At 34.3% G+C, this 24,491-nt stretch overlaps 4 protein-coding genes across 4 annotated transcripts in view; 2 read left to right on the top strand and 2 right to left on the bottom strand.

Annotated features, from left to right (window-relative positions):
* The window catches only part of LOC114333317 (poly(rC)-binding protein 3), a 754,646-nt gene that overhangs the window by 662,420 nt on the left and 67,735 nt on the right, over positions 1–24,491 (bottom strand). The gene's annotated exons all lie outside the window — the stretch shown is intronic.
* On the top strand, positions 3,152–6,149 carry LOC126890107 (uncharacterized). The gene is made up of 2 exons (XM_050658955.1): positions 3,152–5,266; positions 6,023–6,149. Exons 1-2 carry the CDS (start codon positions 3,152–3,154, stop codon positions 6,095–6,097), a joined length of 2,190 nt encoding a protein of 729 aa, XP_050514912.1. The 3' UTR covers positions 6,098–6,149.
* Positions 14,707–18,630, bottom strand: LOC126890106 (uncharacterized). The gene has a single exon (XM_050658954.1). It carries the CDS (start codon positions 18,628–18,630, stop codon positions 14,707–14,709), a length of 3,924 nt encoding a protein of 1,307 aa, XP_050514911.1.
* LOC126890031 (uncharacterized) lies at positions 19,374–21,565 on the top strand. Its single transcript, XM_050658850.1, has 3 exons — positions 19,374–20,512; positions 20,912–20,991; positions 21,411–21,565. The coding sequence occupies exons 1-2, from the start codon at positions 19,540–19,542 to the stop codon at positions 20,974–20,976; spliced, it is 1,038 nt and encodes a 345-aa protein (XP_050514807.1). The 5' UTR covers positions 19,374–19,539; the 3' UTR covers positions 20,977–20,991; positions 21,411–21,565.

Here is a 24,491-nt window from a genome sequence, read left to right as displayed (position 1 = left end):
AGGTGAGCGAGAGACTACAATTAAGGGATAAATTAACTAGCAGAGGCAATTACAGCAGTTAGGCAGACTGAGTTGCAGAGTTCACAGAATAAGATTATCAGGCAGGAACAGACAGTTAGTGCAGTAAAAAGCAGTGAAAAGAAGTCAGTGGACCAAAGTAAGAAATAGTCAACTTCACAGGAAAGGTGTACATACTGTGGTATTAGTACATGCAAATATAGAGCAAAATGTCCAGCTAAGTTGTCAAATGTTGTTCTTGTATGAAGCGGGGACATTGGAGTGCTATGTGTCAAAGGAAAAAGTCAGTTAGGGTTGTGGCTGAAAGTGAAAGTGATTCCGAATGCAGTTCTGAGAGCCCAGAGAAGAATGTGTCACAAGTAACCTCTAAGGGACATGAGGATGGAAATTTCATTGGCCAGGTATACCTAGATAAGCAGGATAGATGGTATGTGGATATTTTAATTAATAATAAACATACAATACCGTTCTTTGTTGATACTGGGGCTGATGTCAGCTGTTTTCCATACGAAATGTTGCCAAAAGAGTTTGTAACACAGTTGGTTTCATGTAATGCAGTGGGGGCTGCAGATGATCATAAACTAGATACTGTGGGGAAAATAAGGGCAAATTTGACATATCAGGGGCACACAAATTTAGAGACTTTGTATGTTGTTAGGAAGTTAAGGCAGCCTATTTTTAAGTCGTAATGCAATAATTCATTTTAAAGTGTTAAATTTTCCAACTAAAAATATTTGTTTAATAAATGATTATCAATTTGATTGCAAGAAAAGTCGAGAAAACTTATCAAAGTTTAGTTTAGAGGTAATTGCTAAGCAATTTAAGGGTATTTTTAGTGATATAGGGGAATTTAAAAATGAAATGTCCATAAAGGTTATGCCAGATGCTAAGCCGTTTGTACAATATGTACCTCGAACAGTGCCATTAGCACTACTTCCTAAATTAAAAATAGAGCTGGATAGATTGCTTGAACTTGGTATTATAGAGCGAATTGGGTCTCCAACTGCGTGGGTGAGTCCTATAGTTTGTGTAGACAAAGGAGATACAGTACGTTTATGTTGTGATTTCACAAAATTAAATACTTCTGTCCTACGTTCTCATTTTCCATTACCAAAAATTGGTCATACACTAGCTCAGTTAAGTGGGTCAACTCAATTTTCGAAATTAGACACCACAAGTGGGTTCTACCAGATAAAATTGGACAAAGAAAGTCAACTTTTGACTACGTTTATTATACCGTATGGTAGGTTTTTTTAAAAGGCTCCCCTTCGGCATTTCATGTGCCCCAGAGTATTTTGCTTAAAATTTCTCTAAAATTTTAAATGGGTTAGAGGGGGTAGTCTGTCATATTGATGACATATTAATACATGCTCCAAGCAGGGAGAAATATGATGAGATTTTATCCAGGGTATTGACAAAAATTCATGCTGAAGGTATTACTTTGAATCCGAAAAAGTGTGTTATAGGGGTTAAAGCAGTTAAATACCTAGGCCATGTAATTTCTGATAAAGGTATTTCCGTGGACCCTGACCGTGTGAGAGCAATACGCGAGTTTCCTGTCCCCAAAAATAAATCAGATTTAATGCGCTTACTAGGCATGATAAATTTTACGACAAAATATATCAATAACAAATCGGATCTTTTAGACCCGCTAAGTTCTTTATTGAAAAAAGATTGTGAATTTTTGTGGGAACCTTCTCAGGACAAGGCATTTAATTCATTAAAATTGATTTTAGAAAAGCCTCCCAGTTTGGCTTTTTTTGATGCGAATAAACCGATTATTGTTAGCGCAGATGCTAGTTGCTTTGGGTTGGGTTGTTGTCTTATGCAGGAAAATAAAGGTGGATCTCGGGAAATTGTTGCTTTTGGATCGAGGCTCTTGAGTCAGGCAGAAACACGCTACGCACAGACAGAGAAAGAGGCTCTTTCATTGACATGGGCAGCAGAATATTTCTCAGACTATATTTCAGGGGTCGAAAATCTAACTTTTGAAATGGATCAGAAACCCTTATTACAGATTTTACAAACGAAAAACTTAGATTCATTGACTCCTCGATTACAGAGGTTCAGAATGCGTTTAATGAGATATAAATATACAGTTATTTATACACCGGGAAAAAATTTAGTTATTCCGGATACTTTGAGTCGCGGCCCTATTCAAACTAAAAATTTAGGTGAAGAGTTAGAGGTCGAAGTAGATACTTTTGTGAAAGCAGTAATAAAAAATTTACCTATAAAGTCCTATTTTTTAAAACTTATTAAAGAGGAGCAAGAAAAAGACTTTATTTGCAAGAAATTAAAAGAGTACTGTATTTTATCTTGGCCAGAAAAATCTAAACTGCCGGTCGAGTTGGTTCCTTATTATCAGCATCAATATGATATATCATATTCTGAGAATTTTTTATTAAAAGGTTCGCGTATTATAATTCCAAGAAATTTGCAGTTAAAAGTTCTTGATTTTATTCACACAGGGCATTTGGGTATTACAAAATGCCGTGAGAGGGCGAAAATGAGTGTGTGGTGGATAGGATTGTCAACACAGATCGAGAATCTCGTGAAGAATTGCCCGAATTGTGTTGAACACCGGCAAAATATTAAACAATCTTTTTACAGGGATAAGACAGTTCGCAGGCCATGGGAAAAAATTGCCATAGATTTTTTCAAAGAGGAGAAATGGTTTATATATATATTAGGGTGGTCCTTATTTTCGAAAGTTCATATTTTTTCAAAATTATTTGTAATTTTGTTCAGTTACACCAAAACATTAAAAATACAAAATTTCAGCTCAATCCGATAATATTAACACGTGCCGCATTGGCCTTGAAGTTTCATGCATCTGACTGTCTAACATGCTACGACGAGTCGGCGCCAAGTGCGTTCGAATTCGCTACAAGCGCGACTACAAGTCTCGACAAGTCAATTTTGTTTTTACATATTATTTGTTCAATGCTACATTCGTTTTAGTTTCGTACTTGAAGTGCATAAGAAAAGACGTGCTATATAAGTAATTGATAAAAGTGCTGAAATGTCCACTTTGCGGAACAATATTTATCTAGTTGGAGTGATGAAAAATCAAATCTGCGGTAGTAAATTACCATGTAAACGAGATGTTTTGAGTGTACTTTTTTATAACATGAGAGTGGTAAATTTAAATCTTAATGACAGCAGTGCTTTAGTTATTGATGAAGTGGTCGTTTTTTGGAAAAAAGCAAGAATCCCAGTTCAAAACCGTTCAAACTGTATTTTGAAATTAAAATCTTTGTACGATAATGTCAGAAATTTAGAAAAATCTAAAAATAGAGATACTGAACGGCAGAGAGAAAAAGAAAATGATTTTAAAGAAGCTTTAGACAACCTTTTCGATATTGCCACCTTAAATGCGTTAAATGAGATTAAAATCGCCGAAGATAGAGAATTTTTAATTAAGCAAAGGGAGAAAGGTAGAGTAGGTTGTATGTTGGGAGTAGATATCAAATTATTACGTAAGGAAAAGCGGAAAGAAGAACGCACAGCTGCAGAGTTGAAAAGAAAAGAAGATTTGTTGGAAAATTCTAGTTGTTCGATTGGACATTTTGAAATGGAAGATAAAGAACACGAAGATTCACAGAAAAAAGTGATAAATCAAGACAACAGTGAAGATGACATATATTTCATATCGGAATCTCAACAGGGTCCATCTTCAAACAAGAGAGGACGAAAGACGTTAATGACACCTCGCCTGGCCGCTGCCTTGGACAAATGTAAAGTGAGTGACAGGGATGCAATGCATATTATTTCTGCCGTCCTAGAAGCTCTTAATATAGATATCACCGAGTTTGTTCTCAATAGATCGTCTATCAAAAGAAATAGAGAGATTTTGCGGAAAATAAAATATTCATCAATAAAATCGGTAGGAAATGATGCAAATTTTATTGAAGTGCATTGGGATTCCAAATTATTGCCTGATATCACAAAAAATGAGAAAATTGATCGGCTTCCTGTGATCGCGGTTGGTTTAGATTTTGAACAATTATTAGGAGTACCTGGAATTGCATCATTAGCAGGATCGGAAGTTTGCTCTGCTGTGTTCCATATCACTGATGAATGGAATTTAACCGAAAAAATTCAAGCCTTTTGTTTTGATACTACAGCATCAAACACTGGACGTATAAAAGGAGCTGCAGTTCTGCTTCAACAAAGGTTAGGGCGAGATATTTTGTGGCTTCCATGCCGACACCATATATTTGAGGTCGTTTTGGCTGGTGTATTCACGAGGACAAAAGCAATTGTAACATCCGGCCCTGAAATTGCTCAATTCAAAGCACTTAAAGAAAACTGGAAGAATATTGATAAAATGAAATTTTTAGATTATACCAGCGATGAAGCCGTTTATAATGCACTGAAAGATGTAGCGCCCGAAATTATTTATTTTGTGAAACAGAAACTTGCAGAAGAGCAACCACGTGATGACTACAAAGAGTTTTTGCAATTGACGCTCATTTTTTTGGGAGATAAAACAAATGTGAGTTTTAGGGCCCCCGGTGCATATCATTTAGCGAGATGGATGGCTAAAGCGATTTATTGTTTAAAACTTTTTTTATTTCGCGATCAAATGAAAATGAGAAAGGATAATTCCAAACTGAATGCAGAAATTTGCGTTTTCGTTGTATACTGTTATGTAGAGGCCTGGTTTTCAGCAACGAATACTACAGGAGCTCCCCTAAATGATATATATTTTTTGAGAAAATTGGTTATATTTAAAAATATTAATGAAAACATTGCAACCATTGCAATAACAAAATTTTTAAACCATTTATGGTATCTAAGTGAAGAGTGTGCTGCCATGGCAATATTTGACGATAGAATTGAGAGAGTTGAAAAAATTAGAATGGCTCAAAAAATTATGGAATGTGCAAGTAAAAACATAGAGACTGTGAATGAAAAAGAAGAAGAAAATGAAGAGACAGAAGTCATTGAGAAAAAACTATCGTTGCAAATCCGAGATGTCCAAAATTTTGTTCAAAAAGATCTACCAACTGAATTATTGTCCGCCAATTCACTTCAGTTATTTAAACGATTCGGTATTTGTGTTGAATTTCTTCAGGACGATCCGCTGAATTGGGAAAACAGAGAGGATTATCGCACAGGAAAAAATATCATTTCAACCTTAAAATGTACAAATGATATTGCAGAAAGAGGAGTCAAGTTGATTGAGGATTACAATGAAAAAATGACGAAAAATGAACATCAAAAACAATTTTTGATACAGGTATGTAGTATGTATAAACAATAGTTATTTATGAAACAGTTCGTGAAGTATGCTTTTTGCGAACGCACGCGATACTTAGAGTACGAGCGATAGCGAGTGCTCTACATCGCGTAAGTTCGCAAAAAGTACTTCACGCACAGTTTCATACAATATTTTATCTACTCTACGATAAATAAATCAAAAAACTGTAACTCTTCGTCACTGGAATTCATTTCAATTCTATTTACAATTTTTAGAACTTTGACATTTAAAAATTCTAATTTCTTTCAAACCACAAAACTGTCAAAATTTTTGTTGTAATTTATTGCTCATTATGTCATCACCATGACAACGCGAAAGTTAAGGATATTTGATTATATGAAAGTGTGTGAAAAACCCATTGAAAGTGTGTGAAAAAGTTAGTCCCATTTAAAATACACAGGTACTTCACGCACACTTTAAATCCTTCACGAACTGCTATCTATAATGACAGTTTTCACAAACTAAAAACTGATACATAATATGACGTAGAGTAGATAAATTTAATTTTTTGTTATTTTTTTCTTAGCAGTTAGTCCCATTTAAAATACACAGGTACTTCACGCACACTTTAAATCCTTCACGAACTGCTATCTATAATGACAGTTTTCACAAACTAAAAACTGATACATAATATGACGTAGAGTAGATAAATTTAATTTTTTGTTATTTTTTTCTTGAACACATTATATAGGCTAGGTTCAGAAAACACATTCAATATTATTTTTTTTTATTCAGGTTGTTCAGGAGTACCGGAGAGAGTTCCCAGTCGCCACAAAAGGAGGCTTACTTAAATCCAAAATATGTATCTGAAGTGGATGTATCATTTCAATAAATAAAAAATATAGTATTAGGATAAACTATATCTTTATTTTACGTTTTCATTTTAATTAGTATGTTTTTATACTAAAGTTTAAAAAAAATGCGTAATTTTATGTTTACAGTCGAGCGTACGCGTACATTGTCGTTCTTATAGGTAATAACTGCCTTACATTGAATCTCACAACTTTAGCGTCGATGCGGCACGTGTTAATATTAACCGATTGAGCTGAAATTTGTTATATTTTCATGTCTTATATAAAGGTACATTCTGGCAAATAATTTCTAAAAAATTCGAAAAAAAATTTTTTTCCTTATAAATAAGGACCACCCTAATATATATATATATATATATATATATATATATATATATATATATATATATATATATATATATATATATATATATATTCGTATGAACTTTACACATTGCTAAAACATACAATAGATTGTAAGAATATAAATGAAAACATTAAAGGCGGATATTGCTACTGTGGAGCCATTCCATTGCCTCAGGAGTTAGTTCGTGGATTTCGATTAAGCTTCCTTCGAATTGTGTGGCTGGACATTCTTGTGTAATGTGGTGGACTGTTTGTTCAGCAGTATTGCATTTGTCACATAGCGGGCTGTCTGCGATACCCCATTGATTAAGTGATTTATTGCACACTCCATGACCTGCCCTGATTCGGTTCAGATTACACCATTCTCGACGCGGAAGAGAGAAACCGTTGAGCTTGACTGTGGGATTTCCTATTAGGTGTGCATTGTTCACTTCTTCGTTCCATTCGCTTATCCAATGCTCATCGATTGTGAAATTGTTTGGAAGATTGTTTGCTGTTCTTGTTGGCGGGTTTCGAGACCTCAGCCGCAATTGGCCCTGGTTTAACTGATCTATGTCGGTATTTATTGGCAATGAGGGATTCTTTTGACATTTCTGGTATTGTGATTTAAGGGCAGCTAACCGTCGTGTTTTGGTTGGTGCAATGTTACTTAGAACTGGAAGCCACTGAGTTGGTGTGCTTTTTATGGTCCCCGTAATATACCTCATTGTCTGATTTAGTTGTGTGTCTAGGACGTTAGTACGGTGACTGTTTAGCCAGACTGGAGCACAATATTCGGCTGTTGAATAGACTAATGCAAGAGCGCTTGTCATGATTGTGTCTGCATTGGCTCCCCAAGAGGTGTTTGCAAGCTTGTGAATGATATTATTGCGAGTTTTTACTTTAGCTGCAGTTTTATGTAAGTGTTCCTTGAAAGTTAGAGTACGATCCAGTGTTACACCGAGATATTTTGGATTTGGGTTATGTTTTAGGGTAACCCCTTCGCTTTCTATGTTTAGTCTGTAGTTCACTTCCCGGTTATTTAGATGGAAGGCAGTAACTTCTGTTTTTGTGGGATTTGGCTGAAGGCCCCATTTTTTAAAATATGTGTTAACAGTATGTAAGTCGCTTTCTAGGATAGCTTGGGCGTTCTCGATGTTTCTTTCTTGTATGCCTAAAGCCATGTCATCTGCATAAATAAACTTGCGTGAGATTGTCGTCGGAGCGTCTGAGGTGTAAATGTTAAACAGGAGCGGCGATAGAACCGATCCTTGGGGTAACCCATTCTGTAAACTTCTGTATTTACTAGTTTTCCCATTAACGCTAACTTTAAATAATCTGTCACACTGCATTTGATTTATTAGCTTATTAAATGATTGGCATGGTACCATCTGGTACAATTTTAGTAGTAGTCCTTCTTTCCATACCGTGTCGTAAGCACAAGTCAGATCAATGAATGCTACTGCCGTTTTGATTTTCTTTTGGAAGCCATTTTCAATAAATGTGGTTAGAGAAAGAACTTGATCACTGCAGTTCCTTCCTGGCATAAATCCAGCTTGTTCTACGGGAATATTTTCGCTTACAGAGTGTAAAAGTCTTGCGTAGATTATCCTCTCAAAGATCTTATAGCAGACACTTAAAAGGGCGATTGGTCTGTAACTCTCGGGCAATGAAGCATCTTTGCCTGGTTTATAGATTGCGATGACTTTGCTTTGCTTGAATAGTTTGGGGAGCTTTTGCGTCGTCATTATCTGGTTGAAGAAGTCGAGGAGCCACTTTCGAGTTTTTGGACCAATGTGTTTTATGAACTCAGGATATATTTTGTCAACTCCTGCAGCTTTGCGGCACTTAATTAAGTCTAGAGCGTTGAAAAGTTCCTCGGTCTCTATTTGCCTCATGATGGGTAGGCTTTGTTGAGATGCAGTTTTGATCTTTTTGAGCTGATATCGTACTTCTCTTTTATGAGCCTTTTCTATGACTGGTTTGGAGATTTGCGCAATGCGTTTCGCTATATCTTCTGGATTTGGTAATGAAGAGTTAGTTGTTGGGATAATAGCGCCTGTGTCCAGTTTTCTGAGCAGGCTCCAGGCAGTGCGACTGCTATGCGTGAAGTTAAGGTTTTCGAGAGTTTCCCTCCACCTGGTAGTTCTTGCAGAATTTAGAGACTCTAGAAGTTGTTCCCCTAGATCTGGGTCTCTGGTTTGCTCATATTGATCATACAGGTCTTTGCATTCTTCGGTCCAGCATGGGATGTAGGATTTGGTTAGGCCACGTGGAACATGTTTTTTAGCACAGCTAATTATAAGTTTGGCGAATCTTCCGTAGTTTTCTACCTTAGGCTCAATATATCTGATATCTTTATCCAATTGTGCTTGGTACTTATCCCAGTTTGCCTTACGAAAGTTCCATCTAGGCAGAGGAATTGAGTTTATAATGGGAATAGTGATGCCCATGGTTGTTATCACCGGCCTATGCTGCGATTTTGGGAAATTATCAAGAACTTCTCTAGTTGCATGATTATGGCAGTCATCTTTGGTGGATATAAATGTAAGATCTGGGTTGTAGCCTTTCTGCCATCTAGCGGAAAAAAAGGTAGGCTTCTTTTTTGCATCGTGCAGAAGTCTAAGATGCTTGAGCTCCGCCCATTCAATCACTTGTTCGCCTTGGAGATTACACTGGTTATATCCCCATGTAGTGTGATGACTATTGAAGTCTTCCGTATATATTGATGGATGCGGGAATGAGGGAAGCACTTCTGGTGGCCATATTGCGTTTGGTGGTTTATATATATTAACTATTGTGATCTTGTCTATTACGGTTGCCAGTATGAAGAGTTCTTGGGATGAGTAAGAATGTACGGTGCTAACATTTTTTATATCTGTTCTAAAATAGGTAGCAATTCCATATTGTGGGTGATTAAGTGAGGCTACTAATCTATATCCTGGAATTTTACCTCGGTTGTTCAGTTGTAGGTCATCAGCAGTGTGTGTTTCCTGAACTGTGGCTATGTCAATGCTATGTTTTGCAAGGAGCTTGCTGATATATTCGCTCTTGCTTCTGCTAATACCTTCAATGTTTATTTGGCATACTCGGATTGTTGGTCCAATTGTCAGATGATTCTGAGAAGAACCGTTTTTTGTTTGTTGCATGGTTGTACTGCAATGTGTTCGCCAGGAGATCTGAAAGATGGTCTGGCGGTTCGATGTTGCTGCTCATTTAGCGTTACCCAGGGTGCACCACGAGGAGGCGAGACAGCTTTGCACCCCCATGGTTTATGATAATTGTCGATTATTTTTCTCGATATTTTGAAATTTTCGAATTAAGCAGTCTAACAGAAGAATCTATAATTCCCAAAATTAAAGATCTCTTTTCTAGATTCGGGATTCCTGAGGTAGTGAGATCCGATAATGGGACTCAATTATATCGAAAATTTAAAGAGTTTGCACAAACTTATGACTTTGTTCATGTTACATCTAGTCCGAAATTTTATCAAAGTAATGGAGGGGTAGGAGAGAGCGGTGCAAACGGCTAAGCAACTTATAAAAAAGAATAAAAATGAAGACATGTTTCTAGCATTGTTGGCTTATAGAACCAGTCCATTAGAACATGGTTATTCACCTAGTGAGTTACTTATGAATAGAAAATTACGATCCACACTTCGAGTGTTACCAAGTAAACTGGAAGAAACTTTAAATACAAAGTCGGATTTTCTAAATAGAGAGAAATATGTCAAAGATAAGTCTGAGCGAAATTAAAATAAACGTCATAATGCTAGGGACATGGACACCTTAGGTGTTGGTGACTCCGTATGGATTGTTGACATAAGGAAGTATGGGAAAGTAGTAGAGATTTGTGAGGAACCGCGTTCCTATGTAGTGGAAACCAATTGTGGCCAATATCGCCGGAATCGTTGGCATTTAATTTATGCTCCCTACTACTTTCCAAGCGAGCCTGCTGAGTTACCAATATTACCTATTGATAATAATACTAGTTTAGATAGTGTACCGGTTAATAATAATGTTCCGCGGCAAAATGAGAATATTGACACTTTAGAAGAAACAAGTGAAACCGCGATTCGAAATGAAGTGAATGTTAAAAGTGAGAATTTTAGTCCTGGTTCGGAACAGAAATTAAGTATTCCAGGTTCGGTGACACCTAAGTAGGCCAAGACGTGTTGTTAAGAAACCTGCTTATCTAGCAGATTACACTGATTAATATGTTTAGTATTTAAGTTGAGATTAGCATTAGGTGTTATGAATTAAGGGTAGGATAACTTTCTTTGTTATGTTTAATGATAAAAAAAGGGAGATGTGCTATCAGGCATAATGTATGCAACCAGGATAGCAGACCATTGACAGCCGTTGGTTAGCACGAGGCTTGCAGGTTATGTCATGTAGAGGTGAACTCAATAAAGAAGTTCTAAAGACATCGAGTGTATTATTTAAGACAATAATACTACAAATTTAAAGCTTTATTTGACCATATATCTTCACTCATTGGTTTCACGTGACCATACCACACTAGTTATCTCGTTTCAATTCTATCTAGACTGGAATATACAGTATTTGTCCTCCTTCTAATATCTTCCTTCCTGATGTGACCTTTTTTGGATATAACACACGCTCTCCTTAGATAATCCGTTTCTACTACTTCTATTCTTTTTCGACCTGTCTTCGTGATCTGCCAAACTTCTGCCCCATAAGTCATAATAGGCTTTACGAAGGTACGATAAATTGTCAATTTCGTTGTGTGTAATATCTTTTGACCATAGTAGAGAGCTTAGAATGTTCACAACTTTTTTTCCTGTTACGCTACGTTCTGGTTTAGATATCTCTATTGGTAGTGCCTTCTTTAGATATTATAGATCCGAGATATTTATATTCTTTACATGTTTTTGGGGTTCTAATTTCTAAATCTGGATCTTCTTCATCATTTATTTTCACGTAACGTTTTATTCTATCAGTTCTCGCAAAATTATGTTTTTCCCATCATTTCGTCGATGTGACCTTGGATTTAATTTCGATTTGACAAGAGGTATATTTTTCTGTTTATACGTTACGTTTTATTGCATAGGATTGGTCTTATACAACAAAACGTACAATAAGATGTCGCGTGAAAACCGGCCTTAAGACTCGATATAGAGAAATATATCGACAAATAAAATGAGATTAAGAAAGAAAGAAGCTGTTAAAATTAATGTAACATGTTTAATTTATCTCCAAAATTAAATTTTTATTTCTTTAAAAGATTTTGAATATTTTTGAATTAATTTCTAAAATTTCTATCTGTCTCTAGTAGCAGTAGACATTGTCATTTTCTTTCAATTCGTTCTGCCGATAGTCGCTTTAAAATTCTCGGCTGGTCAATTTTGAATTTAGTTGTATGTGGCCAGATCAAGGTCTGTAAGTATGATAGCATTGATTCTTTTTTCATTCAGGTAATGAGTTTTCGTTTTTCTGTTATAGAAAATTGTCAATCAGGTTGAGGCGTGTGCGATTTGTGTTAAAGCTTACTGGATGCCCTTTAAGATGCCCAATATTAGTAATTAATACAAATATATTCTCTGCACGCCACCTATTGCCGGTAGTATTTTATTACTCTTGATGCATAGATAGGATAAATAGACCAATTGAATGGTAATTTGACTTCTAGTTACTCAATTAAAATTTGATCTGCATAATAATAAGGGCCGCCAGATGAAGGGCAATCATCAGTAGCCGACCCGATAGTAAAGCAGCCTATAATTTGGTAATCCGCGATAGTTTGAACATAAGCACACCCTAACAGCACAGAACTACATTATTATGCTTTAGTAAAGTTGTAAAATATGGGTAATTGCGATACTTAGACTGATAAAATATTAGGTAAATATTTATTAAACAAAATTAAAAAACATATAAAATAGAACACATCTTTATTAAAAAATGTAAAATATCTATTAGTTTCCAAACCATTTAAAAATTTACATTTTCCTTAATTTTAGTCATCTATGAATTCTATGATAGCTATAAAGATCCGAATAAGCAACGGTGTACTAGGATGATCCTAAGGGGGGGCTACAACTACTGGAGGGTCTCTGTAGGGTATGGAATTAAGTGGGATGTTAAGCGTATAGAGCTCAAAGTATATCCCAATGGGAGGGGGGTTATAACCTCCAAAACCTCCCAACCCCCTATGGTTACACCACTGCGAACAAGCAACTGTAGAAGAAACACTACACTAAATTCACAATCAAGATGCAGTAGAAATAAACAAACCAAGACACGTTAAAGGCTACTAGGAGCACTCCCGAATCATAATTTACAATGCACACGCCCAGTGACCAATGGCGAGTCAAATACATACGCTTTAACAGTTCACAATATGTAAATAAACTGTCAAACTGACAAACTACTTAATTTGTTTGCGTTACAAAATTAATAAATTTAAGTATATTTTTTGTCGTGAATGATAATAGAACAAATCGTGTATACATACAACTTGCATTTAATTATCATTATGAAGCTCGTACTCTATACACCGCTAGGCGGCTCGTTTCGTATCCCTCATACTCGCTTCATAATGGCAATCATTAAATGCTCGTTGCATAATACATATAATATTATAGAACCCGATATAAAATTTTAATAGTTATTTATGAAACAGTTCGTGAAGTATGATTTTTGCGAACGTGCGCGATGTTTAGAGCACGTGCGATAGCGGCGCGAGTGCTATACATCGCGTAAGTTCACAAAAAGTACTTCACGCACAGTTTCATATAATATTTTTTCTACGATAAACAAATAAAAATACTGTACCTCTCCGTCACTGGAATTCATTTCTATTCTACAATTTTTAGAACTTTTAAAAATTCTAACTTCTTTCAAACCACAAAACTGTCAAAATTTTTATTATAATTTATTGCTCACATGTCATCACCATCACCATGGCAACGCGAAAATTAACGATATTTGATTATATGAAAGTGCCAAAAAAGAGTGCGAAAAAGTAAATCCCATTTAAAATACATGGTTACTTCACGCACACTTTAAATCCTTCACGCACTGCTATCTATAATGACAGTTTTCACAAACTAAAAACTTATACATAATATGAGATAGAGTAGATATACTATTTTATCTACTCTATGTCATTTTATGTATAAGTTTTTAGTTTGTGAAAACTGTCATTATAGATAGCAGTGCAGTAGTGGGCAAATGAGAGTTCTGGCCGCACAACCCCACCCCTTTTTGTACCCCCCACTCCTACCCTGTATACCCCCCACCCCTAATTATACAAAGGTGGGGGGTATACAGGGTAGGAGTGGGGGGTACAAAAAGGGGTGGGGGTTGTGCGGCCAGAACTCTCATTCCACCATTTTATACCCCCACCACATTACACCTCCCATCACATTATACCCCACCACTTTATACCTCCCACCATTTTGTATACCTCCCACCATTGACCAGGTCAACAACCGGTCAAGAAGACAGCGACCGATCAAGAAGTCAACGACCGGTCAAGAAGTTAACAAACGGTTAAGAAGTCAACGACTATTGAGGAATGAAGGGTGGGGGAGGTAAAATATATTAAATAAACAAGAATTAGTAACAATTGATTTTTATTTAATACATTTACACCATCTACACCCAACAAGGTAGTTTCATTTAGTACTGAGAATATGTAGTGGGAGTTCACCTCATTAAAATAAAACAGTTATTAGTACAAAAAATGTGTTTATTAATTACTATCACTGGTACAATAAAATCTAATTATAATATTATTACGTTTATGATTTACTTGAACCATCTTCAGAATCATGAATGTCTACATCAATGCCCTCATTACTACAAGTATCACCTTCGTTATTTCCTTCTTCCCCATATAAAGCAGATGGGAGAAATTTTTTTATTCGAATTAAATAACCATCCAATTCTACAACTTTTAGTAACGATACAAATCCATATAAACAGATTTGGTTTTTAAGATATAAGTCACAAATTTCAACACCTTTTTCATATTTTCTAGCTAATTCTGTACAATATTCTGAAGAATATGGGGATGGACGCACTGCACCATAAATGGCTTCATGAGAAGCATCAAATTCCAAATTGGAGAAAAGTTGGTGTAAACTTTCGACACCACTCTTTAAATCCGTAACTTCTATGTCGGTAACGTAACACATCCACATTGTAAATACAAGTTACTAGCAGTGAAGCTGAAGAACAACTGTATAAGTTTTCTCTACAACACGTTATAAACTAAAACCCCCCACCAACAGATGGTTAGTCCCCCACTACGATTTCATAATAAATCCATTTCAAAACTATCTACATAAAATTCGCGCCCATCATTATTTTCTTGTTCTGGTAGAAGTAGTTTAGCTTGTTGGATTAAATAATCGAGATTGTTTTGTTGTTGGTCAGGTATAAAGGCATCTATTTTGTAATGACCCCACGCTAATGTATTAATAGCCCCAGGTATAACATACCTCTTATCATCGTGGGAAGTTAAAGCAACCTTATTTTTTAACTCGGTATACATTTCATGTAAATGTGACTTAAATGTATACATTTTACGATAAATCTTTGCATTAGCATTATCAACCACTTGTTTGTAATCCGTAAATGTTAAAGATTTATTTATAACGTTTTTGGAAATCCCTTTTGCTTTTTTAAAATGTTTATTGTTACTCAATGTCACACAATAAGCTTTGGCACCAGTACCACAAAAATTTGTAATTGGTTGACCTTTAAACTCATCCTTTAATTTACCAACTACTGATGGTGTTTTGGGTATATTAAAAATATTATCTACTGGGTAATTAGATGTATCAAATAAATCAAGATTTTCTTTAATATCGCGGTACACGTTTTCTGTTTGAATATGTAAAATTAAAGAATCAGTGTCGGTATACAAAAGGGTTGCATCACCCATATATTTAGCTTTAATATAGTTGTAAAAGAAATCATACATACGAATTTTGGATATTTCTAAAATCGAAAAACCGACATATACGGGTTTGTCGTAAACAATTTTTAAAATATTCATTTGAATTGCGACTAAATTGTCAGAAAATATTGAAACTGAGTGGAAATTCGGCATACTAATAAATCCTTCAGCACCGATACTACCGGGTAAGTTTTCCCAGTGGGATAATAGTTTAATATCAACCCTTTTATCAACGTTTTCCATAGTTTTCCCATAAATAGAGTTGGTGTAATTCTTATATGTGCTTTTATCAAATTCATTATCTGAGGAATTGCGTAAATTCGTATTCAATTCAATATAAGGTTTTAACCACGGTGATTGAGAAAATTCTAGAATTCGATAAATTTTAGCTACCTTTAACCCTTGTTCAACACATTGTTTTAGATTTCTATAATGGATAATATATTTATGTTTCGGTAACAACGTTAATACAAGTTTGGGATCTTTACCATTAGGAGGTATTATATTTTCAGGGCAAAACGGTAAGTCGTTGTGATGATCATGCAATGTTTCAGGATATGTTAAATCAACTTCTAAAACATACCCCTTCGGAGATTCATCATCGATTGATAAACAATCAAAATTAGTGATTTCTACACCATCTAACCACCGAAAATCGCCATGTGGAAGATATTGACTCATAGCGTAACCATAAAGATTTGTTGCGTCTAAATAAAGAATATAGGAAGTAGGTTTAGAACAATCATAATTTTCACAATACTGATTATTTGCAGTAGCAAATCTAGTGCTACATTGACTTATACCTCCACGTATACCCTTTTTAAAAAAATGAAGCATATCAATATCTGTTAATAATTCAAGCTGAATATTAGTTTTACGCAACATGGCATCCCAGCTAAGTGATGGAGCTGTTAAATATTGAGCAGGATCTAATTTATAATTAAATAAACAATTACGCCGAAAATTTTCAAAAACATCAGCTAATAATAAAACATCCGATTTTAAATAAACATCAGAGTACTCTCCTAAATTTTTACAATCAAAAACTTCCCAAACTTGCTTAGCTCGTAAATATTTTTCATCGGAAATACCTTCACCTTTTAAAACATCGAAGAATTGTTCTTGTGCAGGTAAAGATACCTCACTAAGTTTTGAAAAGTTATCCAAGTATGAATAAGGGAAAACACCTTTCTGCCGTAACAATCCGAACTCTTCATTTGACCGACAATATTTTCGTAACTCTAGACATTGATCACCGTTGAGAGTTTTACTTAAATTATCTAGTGAATGAGGTAAAAATCTGAAAGAATCTACAAACCTTAATTTTAAATATGTATTTTGCTCTAGACCGCGATCAACTAAAAGTAATTTGGTAAATGATATATATTTTTCTTTAGTTTGTGCAATAACATCAATTTTTTCATTATTTTGAGCTAATTTTGTTATAAAAAGATGTGCATCGTAATTGGTTAAATTATGCATAAAAACAGGAATAAATTTTGGTAATTTGTAATTTAAATTACAAGCGTTATGAGCTGCTCCCGAAAACAACCCCGTTAAATGCGAATGATCTCTAACCTTCATTTCGTTAATATCGAATGGTTTATCACAAATGTGACAACACTTACTTTCAAAAAATTGTAATTCCTCTGCCGTTGTGAGTTTTTTCATGGGTTTAATATGTTTAAGGTATTTATGATAAATAGTGTAAACTTCTTTTTCTAGTTTTTGAATAAATGTTTCAGCCACATTATCACCACGGTAAATAATAAGTTGTGATAAGCTATCATCAAAATAACATTTAATATAAAAACCGAATGAATATGGTGTGTGCTGGTAGGTTTTAACAGTGAATGAGGAATTATCAGAAGGTGTCGCATGTTGTATCGGTTGTAGTATACTTTCAAAATCAGCGTATATAACAAACGGAACTTGCATTTGTTTATGAAAGTTGGAAAACTGTAAGATATTTTCTTTTTGTAGACGCCCAAATTTATTGAGAATCATGTCTGTAGTTGGAAGCTTAGTATATACAAAGTTACAATCATTGTCTTCATGTTTGTGAAGACGTTCCAAGGATGAGAAAAATTGTAAACAACCATTACATAAAAAAGTCTGACCATTATGATGTGATTTTTGACTTGATATTAACCGTGATAAATTTTTAATATAACAATAATGACTATTCCCGTTATCATCAAAAATAAGTAATAAATTAACATGTGTAGATTTTTTAGATTTTGTATGATACAGTGGTCCAACGATTTCCAATTGTGTAACATTATTTTTAAAACATTCACTGACCCCAAAAACGTTAATTGAAATATTATTTAGTAATTCAAATTTTGGTATATCTGACAATTTCATAGGGAATTCTATATTATGGAACTGTAAGAGACTAGTATAATGCGGATAAGAAGTAGTAAGATTGGATTTACCTGTCGGGTTAAAAATGGATGCGTTTACCGCCCAACCAAAACATGCTTCATCTTTATTCATTATATTAATGACCGCTTTTTTTACCTCGATTTGTCGTGGCAACCTGATATATGAAGAAGATCGTAGAGGGTTGTACTTATTGATATTAACTTCTAATGATTGGATTTGTAAAAGACTCCATCCAGAATCCTTTTCTTGTATTTCCGAAACCTTGGGTAATATTTCACTAATAAAATCTTGATATGCTTGTTTCAGATTAGTAGAAATAGTAATAATTTGATTTTGAGTATTAAATGATTTTAAATCATAAGTATCTTTTTCAGGTATTGTATACATAGAGTAAAGTTCGACATTAACTTTTATCACTTTAAATTCGTGTAAATAGTTATGTAGAAGACTCAAAACATTTCCCTCAATTTCATTAAAAAATTCCAAGTGGTCGGTGTGATGTTTGCTGCTAGTAAGACGGTAACTACTAATACGATTTTTAAACGAACTTGATAGTTTCTCAACCCCACTGTCTAGATAATTAATAACACTTTTGTGTGAATTACTACGTAAATGTCCTGTTAGCCCTCTTCCACAAATTTTTTTATAACAATCTTGACATTCTATAATATTGGATCTAGTCTTAACTGAACGGGTATTAGATGCTTCTGCGGTAGGACGGGAAGTTGCTTCTGCAGTAGCCGAATAGTTTATATTAGCTGATGTATCAACACCTGAAAGTTTCACCTTTTTCACTTTATTATTAAACCGTTGTGGACAACTTTCCCGTTTATGTCGAGTTACACTGCTTCTGCTGGATAAAACTTTTAAACAGGAGTCGCACTGCATGATTCTTGACTGAAGCTTGGTGAACGTATGACACAAAAATAAACAACAACGAAAGAAGTGTGATGTATAAATATAAACCGGTTTTCGAATACCGGTTTTGAACTGGAAATACCAGTTTTAAACTGGTGATACCAGTTTTGGAAATACCAGTTGGATACCAGTTTTAAACTGGATATCCTCGTTATTTTCAAGTAATAACAGATTAGTATTTATATACTGATTAGTATATACTGACTATGAGGTAGGATGAAACCGTTTTTACCGCTTTATCGCGATATGTATGATTTTTTTCTAAAAATTAATGATAGCTTCACATTCTAGACGTCAAGACCTTTCATTAGTGTGGTTGGAATGTGGTAGTAAGATGAAAAAACAGGTTTTACCGCTTTATCGAGCTATGCTTGATTTTTTTCTAAAAATAATGATAGCTTTACACTCTAGACGTCAAGACCTTTCATTAGAGTGGTTGAAATGTGTAAGTAGGATAAAAAAAACAATTTTTACCGCTTTATCTCACTATGCGTGATTTTTTCTAAAAAATAGCGATAGTTTTGTACTCCAACCGTCAAGATCTTTCATTAGAGTGGTTGGAAGGTGGTGGTAGGATCAAAAATAAAAAAACCTCAAAAATAAAAAAATATAAAAAATGAAAAAAAAAAAAAAAAAAAAAAAAATTGAGAAGAAAAAAAAAAAAAAAAAAATGAAAAAAATTGAGAAGAAAAAAAAAAATTTAAGACAAAAAAAACAAAAAACCTCTACCAGTGTCAGGTAAACCAAAGCCTTGACCGGTTATCCACCTTTCTTTGTTTGAGAACTGGTTTCAGAACTGGTATTGCGTCGGGTCGATTTAGAACTGGATCTACCCTACCACTTTGTTTGGTTGAGTTCACTTATAAATTGCAGTTTGAGATGTTCGCTCGATTATTCCAGTCTTGTTTTCCATCCGCCGGTGAAATGGATTTAGATAATATTTTAAATTTCGAAACTCTTAAATGTCACACGCAATGTGTAAGTGTCGGAAAGCGTGTTCTGTGTGAAGAGTCGGAGGTGCCGCCGTCGAAAAAAAGACGGGATGTATTTAGTGTTGATTCGTCGTTCGTCCCTCCATCGGTATCGGGAGTGAGGGATAGCAGAAAGAGAGCGCCGTCAGAGGAAAGCGTCATTTATGTGGGGAGCGAAACACTCCCCCTAAATCAGCCACGCAGCGAGATGGGACGCTTAATTCTAAAAATTAAAAAAAATACAGCGGTGGCGGCGCAAACTTTCAAAGTAGCGGCGGAGGTGCACGCTTCTCCAAGCGTGCAAACATCAAAACACCACTCTACATCTTTTGAAGATATTTCCGACTCTGAAGACGGGACATCTGATCACCCTTCACTTCAAACCTGCAACAAACCCTCTATCGAGGGTTACCCCTCTATCGGAGATATATTAAATATCTCCGAATTGGGATCATCACCTGAAGAGGGGTTAACACAGACACATATAACTCAACCCCAAGCTGAAGAGGAAATACCCATGAAACCTATGACTGAGACCCAAGTCTGGGAAAAAGAGCTTATATCGAGAACAGAGCCGTCACTCACTAATGTAGTGACGAGAGTTCTCCAAATCCCCAACCGCGCAGAAGCTTACCACCAAGCATTATGTGAGGATTTTAAGGGAGGACTTGTGTCGGCTCTTGAACGTCATCAAGACCGCATTCAGGAAAGGTTAAATGAGAATTTAAAGGAAAGTGAACTCCTTAAAAAAGCCATCCAAAACATTTTTTCATATGGTGAAAAAATTTCCGAGGCTTTTCACGAGGAGAATATCCGGCTTTCACAGGATCTCATTAATATAAAAGCTTCCCTGGCCAATGCTGTGAGGTCAGATTCTCGAGGTAAGAATTTTTAATTATAACATGTTGCAACAATTTTACTAATAAAATGCACAGCAATGCTAATAATGACAATCACAATAGTGATAATGTTTTCCATGAATTTTTACAAACGAAAATTAAATTTATTTTCTGTTACGAAATTTTAATTTATTCTTTATTAAGCGTGATCATTAATTTTTGTACACCATTATAATATTCTAATTTGTTCTACATCTTGCTATAGTAATTATTAACTATTTAGTAATTATTTTTTCACAAATTTTAACAAATTGACAAAATTACTTACTAAAATCACTATCTAATTGTGCCTGAATTTAGCGAACCGACTATACTAACAAAATTTAGAGCAATGCTAATATTAACAATTGCAATACTGATTACGTTTTTCGTTTGTTACAGACTTATTCAACAAAAATGTCGCTGGTGATGTCCTGAGATGCGGGATGCGGGATGAAGGTGCATAAAGCGGTATATGTTGTGTGAGTTTTTTATACAATTTTTGACCTAATCTAACTTTTACTTTTATGTATAATAAAACAGTTTTTCACGAATTTTTACAAATCCTCTATTACGGATTTTTAATTTGTTCTTCTATTAGCGCTATTCATATATTAATACAATTTTTTACGTAATCTAACTTTTCCTTTTTACGAGCATAACAAAACAGTTTTACGAATTTTTACAAATCCTCTATTACGGATTTTTAATTCGTTTTTCTATTAACGTTATTCATATATTAATACAATTTTTTACGTAATCTAACTTTTCCTTTTTACGAGCATAACAAAACAGTTTTACGAATTTTTACAAATTTTCTATTACGGAATTTTAATTTGCTAAAATGTTGTTGTTTTCTGTAATTGCTGTTTTCTATAATGTTGCTATTTCTTTGTTACAGATTCTACCCCGTAGGTGGTCCCTGCAACCCTGTATAGTTAGTATTAATGATTTTAAAAGTGTATATATTGGATCAATATTTGTATTTATGTTTATTTTTAGTTAGTATTAATTATTTTTTAAGTGTATATATATTAAATTTTATATTTATGTTTATTTGTTTATTTTTAATAAAAACGTATTTAACAATTTCATTGGTTTTTCTTACTTTAAACTTGAGAAGTATTTAATTTTTATAAAATAATATTTATGTCGAAGGGGGTAATAAACAAATTTACTTTAAAAAAAGTTAAAATATTATTTTAAATTAAGCTTTTATACCTATCAAGTTCATAATTATTCTAGCATAACTTTATTACCATTTTGAATAAACTTTTTGTGAACCAAGTTCTATAGTTCGGTCAGTCTAATTTTTATAAAATTTCTTCTCTCCATCTTAGTAAGGCTTATATCATCATTTACACCATAATTCGATCGCTTTAAAAGTAGTTTTAAATAAAAAGTAATAAATTTTAATTTGGTATCCATCTTAACCGCTTTTAACTTAAAGAGTAAAAAATAAGTTTTTATTATCAAACAGTTTAGTATTAATTTTATGTTTGGGTAGTAAAATATAACTTAGCAGGTTGTAGTATAAAATTTAATTTAAACATTTATTTAAAGTTCTATTTAATCTAGTTTTAAATGAAAAAACGGTAAAAATTGTAGTTTGCAGGTTGTAACGAAAGGGTGGAAATAAGTTTGTAAATAATTTATTATCAATTACATTTTCGGATGGTATATAAGTATACAAAGTAAATTATAATTTAACATGTTACAAATTATTATAACTTAAAGTTCTATGATTACATCGACAAGATCGGGTGGTACAATCATAGGTTGCCAACAGATTTCTTCTATCTCACACACACGTCCGTTTTCTATAACCATATTATCATCAACGTTATTTTCTTCATCTATTTCATCCTCCACCCCGTCATCCTCTGAAGAAGAGTCCTCCGGGATTGTTGAGAGACTCCATGCAGATCGCAGCAGGTTTGTTGTAGAATCGCATGGGCCGGGATCAATAGTGTCGCTATTTACCACCCAGTCCGTGCTAGAATCACATACGTCACTATTAACATTTACTAACATGTTTGATGGAGAATAGATTCCCGTAATCAGTACACCTCTCGTACTCTTCTGTGCGACTATTTTCGATTCCTATCACAGGTAGCACCTCCACCACCAGACTAATAAGGGTGGAAGTTGGGTAGGTGGACAAAAAATGATTATCCGGTCACGGACAGATCACTATACCTCTCAAACTCTTGAGTGCGACTATTTTCGATTTCTGTGGCAGGTACCACTCTCCACTACCAGATCAAACAATGAGGGTGGGAGGTGGGTAGGTAGATGGTGAAGAAAGGTGAATATCCGGTCACGGGTAGTTAGGTAACAAAAAGTTAAAAAAGCGGTCAAAGTTTTATTGGTTTTATCTCTTATTGTTGGTTTTTTACTTTTTTGGTAATACGGGAGGTTGGTAGACGGCAAAGAAAGGTGAATATCCGGTTACGGATAGTTAGATAATAAAAGAATAAATAAGCTGTCAAGGTTTTATATTTTATTGTTGGTTTTTACTCTTTATTAATGTTATTATTTTTTTCTGTTTTATAGCGTAATTAGTGTTATTAATGTGGTGAGTTTAAAAATATATGGGCTTATACCCCCCTCCATTCTAATTTTATATTATATAAATTATATTCCCGTATAACTTTTTTAGTCAAACATGTGTCTTGACGATGGTAACTTTGGTAGTATGTGCTCGTTTGAGAATCGTTTACTATCATTTCAATATTGGAGAGGACTAGTCGACCCCGTGTTGTTAAGCAAAGCTGGGTTTTACCATACAGGGGTTGCTGATGTAGTTTGCTGTTTCCACTGTAAAATCGAAATACACAAATGGGAATCATACGATATACCTATTGATGAACACATAAAGTATTCAACATGTCTGTTTGCAAGACTACTGAAATCGAAAACATTTGAACCTGACGATAAACCGAATATGTTAATTAAATCAAAACCGAAACTTGAAAACTTTAAAATTTATGATTGTTTTTTAACTGTAATTGTAATTCTAACTGTTTTATATACAATTTGTAATAAATTATAAAATATTTTTGTACTACTTATTAGATTTAAATTTACATTGGGGACAAAGAAAGTTGGTTAACCTCTAACTTTGCTAAAAAACTGGTTCACCTCTAAAATTTGTAGTTAGCGATACAAGTTTTAAAACCTGTTTTGATGCGATGGAGTGGGGGGTTGATGGTATATAACTATATTGATGTAATCATAAAATCAGTTTATGAGTAAAAATAACTATAACCATGCATCAAGAAAGTGTTGAACTTATTATGGATAAAGTGAATAAATTAGTTACCAGTGAAACATCGATACATAACCTAACATCTATTGGATATTACACCAACAAAAAAAAATTAAATAAAATTTGTGTAAACTGTTGGGTAGAGGTACTTTGTGAACTCGGACAACACAACATGTTTGATGATGTGTGTCTAAGCATAAAGTTGCGTGTGTACGTTAACAGATACCCGACAATGCGTTATCTATTAGACACAGCTTTGCAAAGAATTTTTGAACTTTCCGAAGTTTGGTTTTGGGTGGAACAATTCCAAAAAAAGACTTCAACTTTTGATGACCTTTTCCCAAAACTTGTTCAATACCAACAATTGGAGCGTCTTAAGCCTATAGAAGACCTGCTACCACCAAGGATTCTAAAACGATTGAAGGGTGCGCGGTATCAACATCCTTGCAGATGTGAAGGTTGTTTTGGTAAAATCCTGTGAACTGTTAAGCTCATGGAACACCTGACACCACCAAGGATCCCATGATTCATGCGTACATGGTGTCAACATTCCTACGAGTGTGAAGGTTGCTTGGCTGGATCCTGTAGGTACAAGTGAACTATAGATAGAATTTATTATTGTAGTTTGAGTTTAAAAATAAAAAAGTATAAAATATAATTTTTTTATTAAAATTTACTCCATTACAAAATTATCATATATAAAAAATACAT

This window comes from Diabrotica virgifera, chromosome 8, assembly GCF_917563875.1.
Source record: "Diabrotica virgifera virgifera chromosome 8, PGI_DIABVI_V3a".
In the NCBI taxonomy this organism is placed as follows: Eukaryota; Metazoa; Arthropoda; class Insecta; order Coleoptera; family Chrysomelidae; genus Diabrotica; species Diabrotica virgifera.
The sequence above is the reverse complement of the archived record's forward strand: the minus strand, read 5'-3'. Positions and strand labels throughout refer to the sequence as shown.

What these genes read in the sequence shown, in the direction of transcription:
- LOC126890107 (XM_050658955.1), top strand. Translation starts at nt 3,152, where the DNA reads ATGAGAGTGGTAAATTTAAATCTTAATGACAGCAGTGCTTTAGTTATT. An exon ending in AAAAACAATTTTTGATACAG is followed by an intron (nt 5,267 to 6,022) that starts GTATGTAGTATG and finishes TTTTTTATTCAG; the next exon opens with GTTGTTCAGGAGTACCGGAG.
- LOC126890106 (XM_050658954.1), bottom strand. Translation starts at nt 18,630, where the DNA reads ATGCAGTGCGACTCCTGTTTAAAAGTTTTATCCAGCAGAAGCAGTGTA.
- LOC126890031 (XM_050658850.1), top strand. Translation starts at nt 19,540, where the DNA reads ATGTTCGCTCGATTATTCCAGTCTTGTTTTCCATCCGCCGGTGAAATG. An exon ending in TGTGAGGTCAGATTCTCGAG is followed by an intron (nt 20,513 to 20,911) that starts GTAAGAATTTTT and finishes CGTTTGTTACAG; the next exon opens with ACTTATTCAACAAAAATGTC.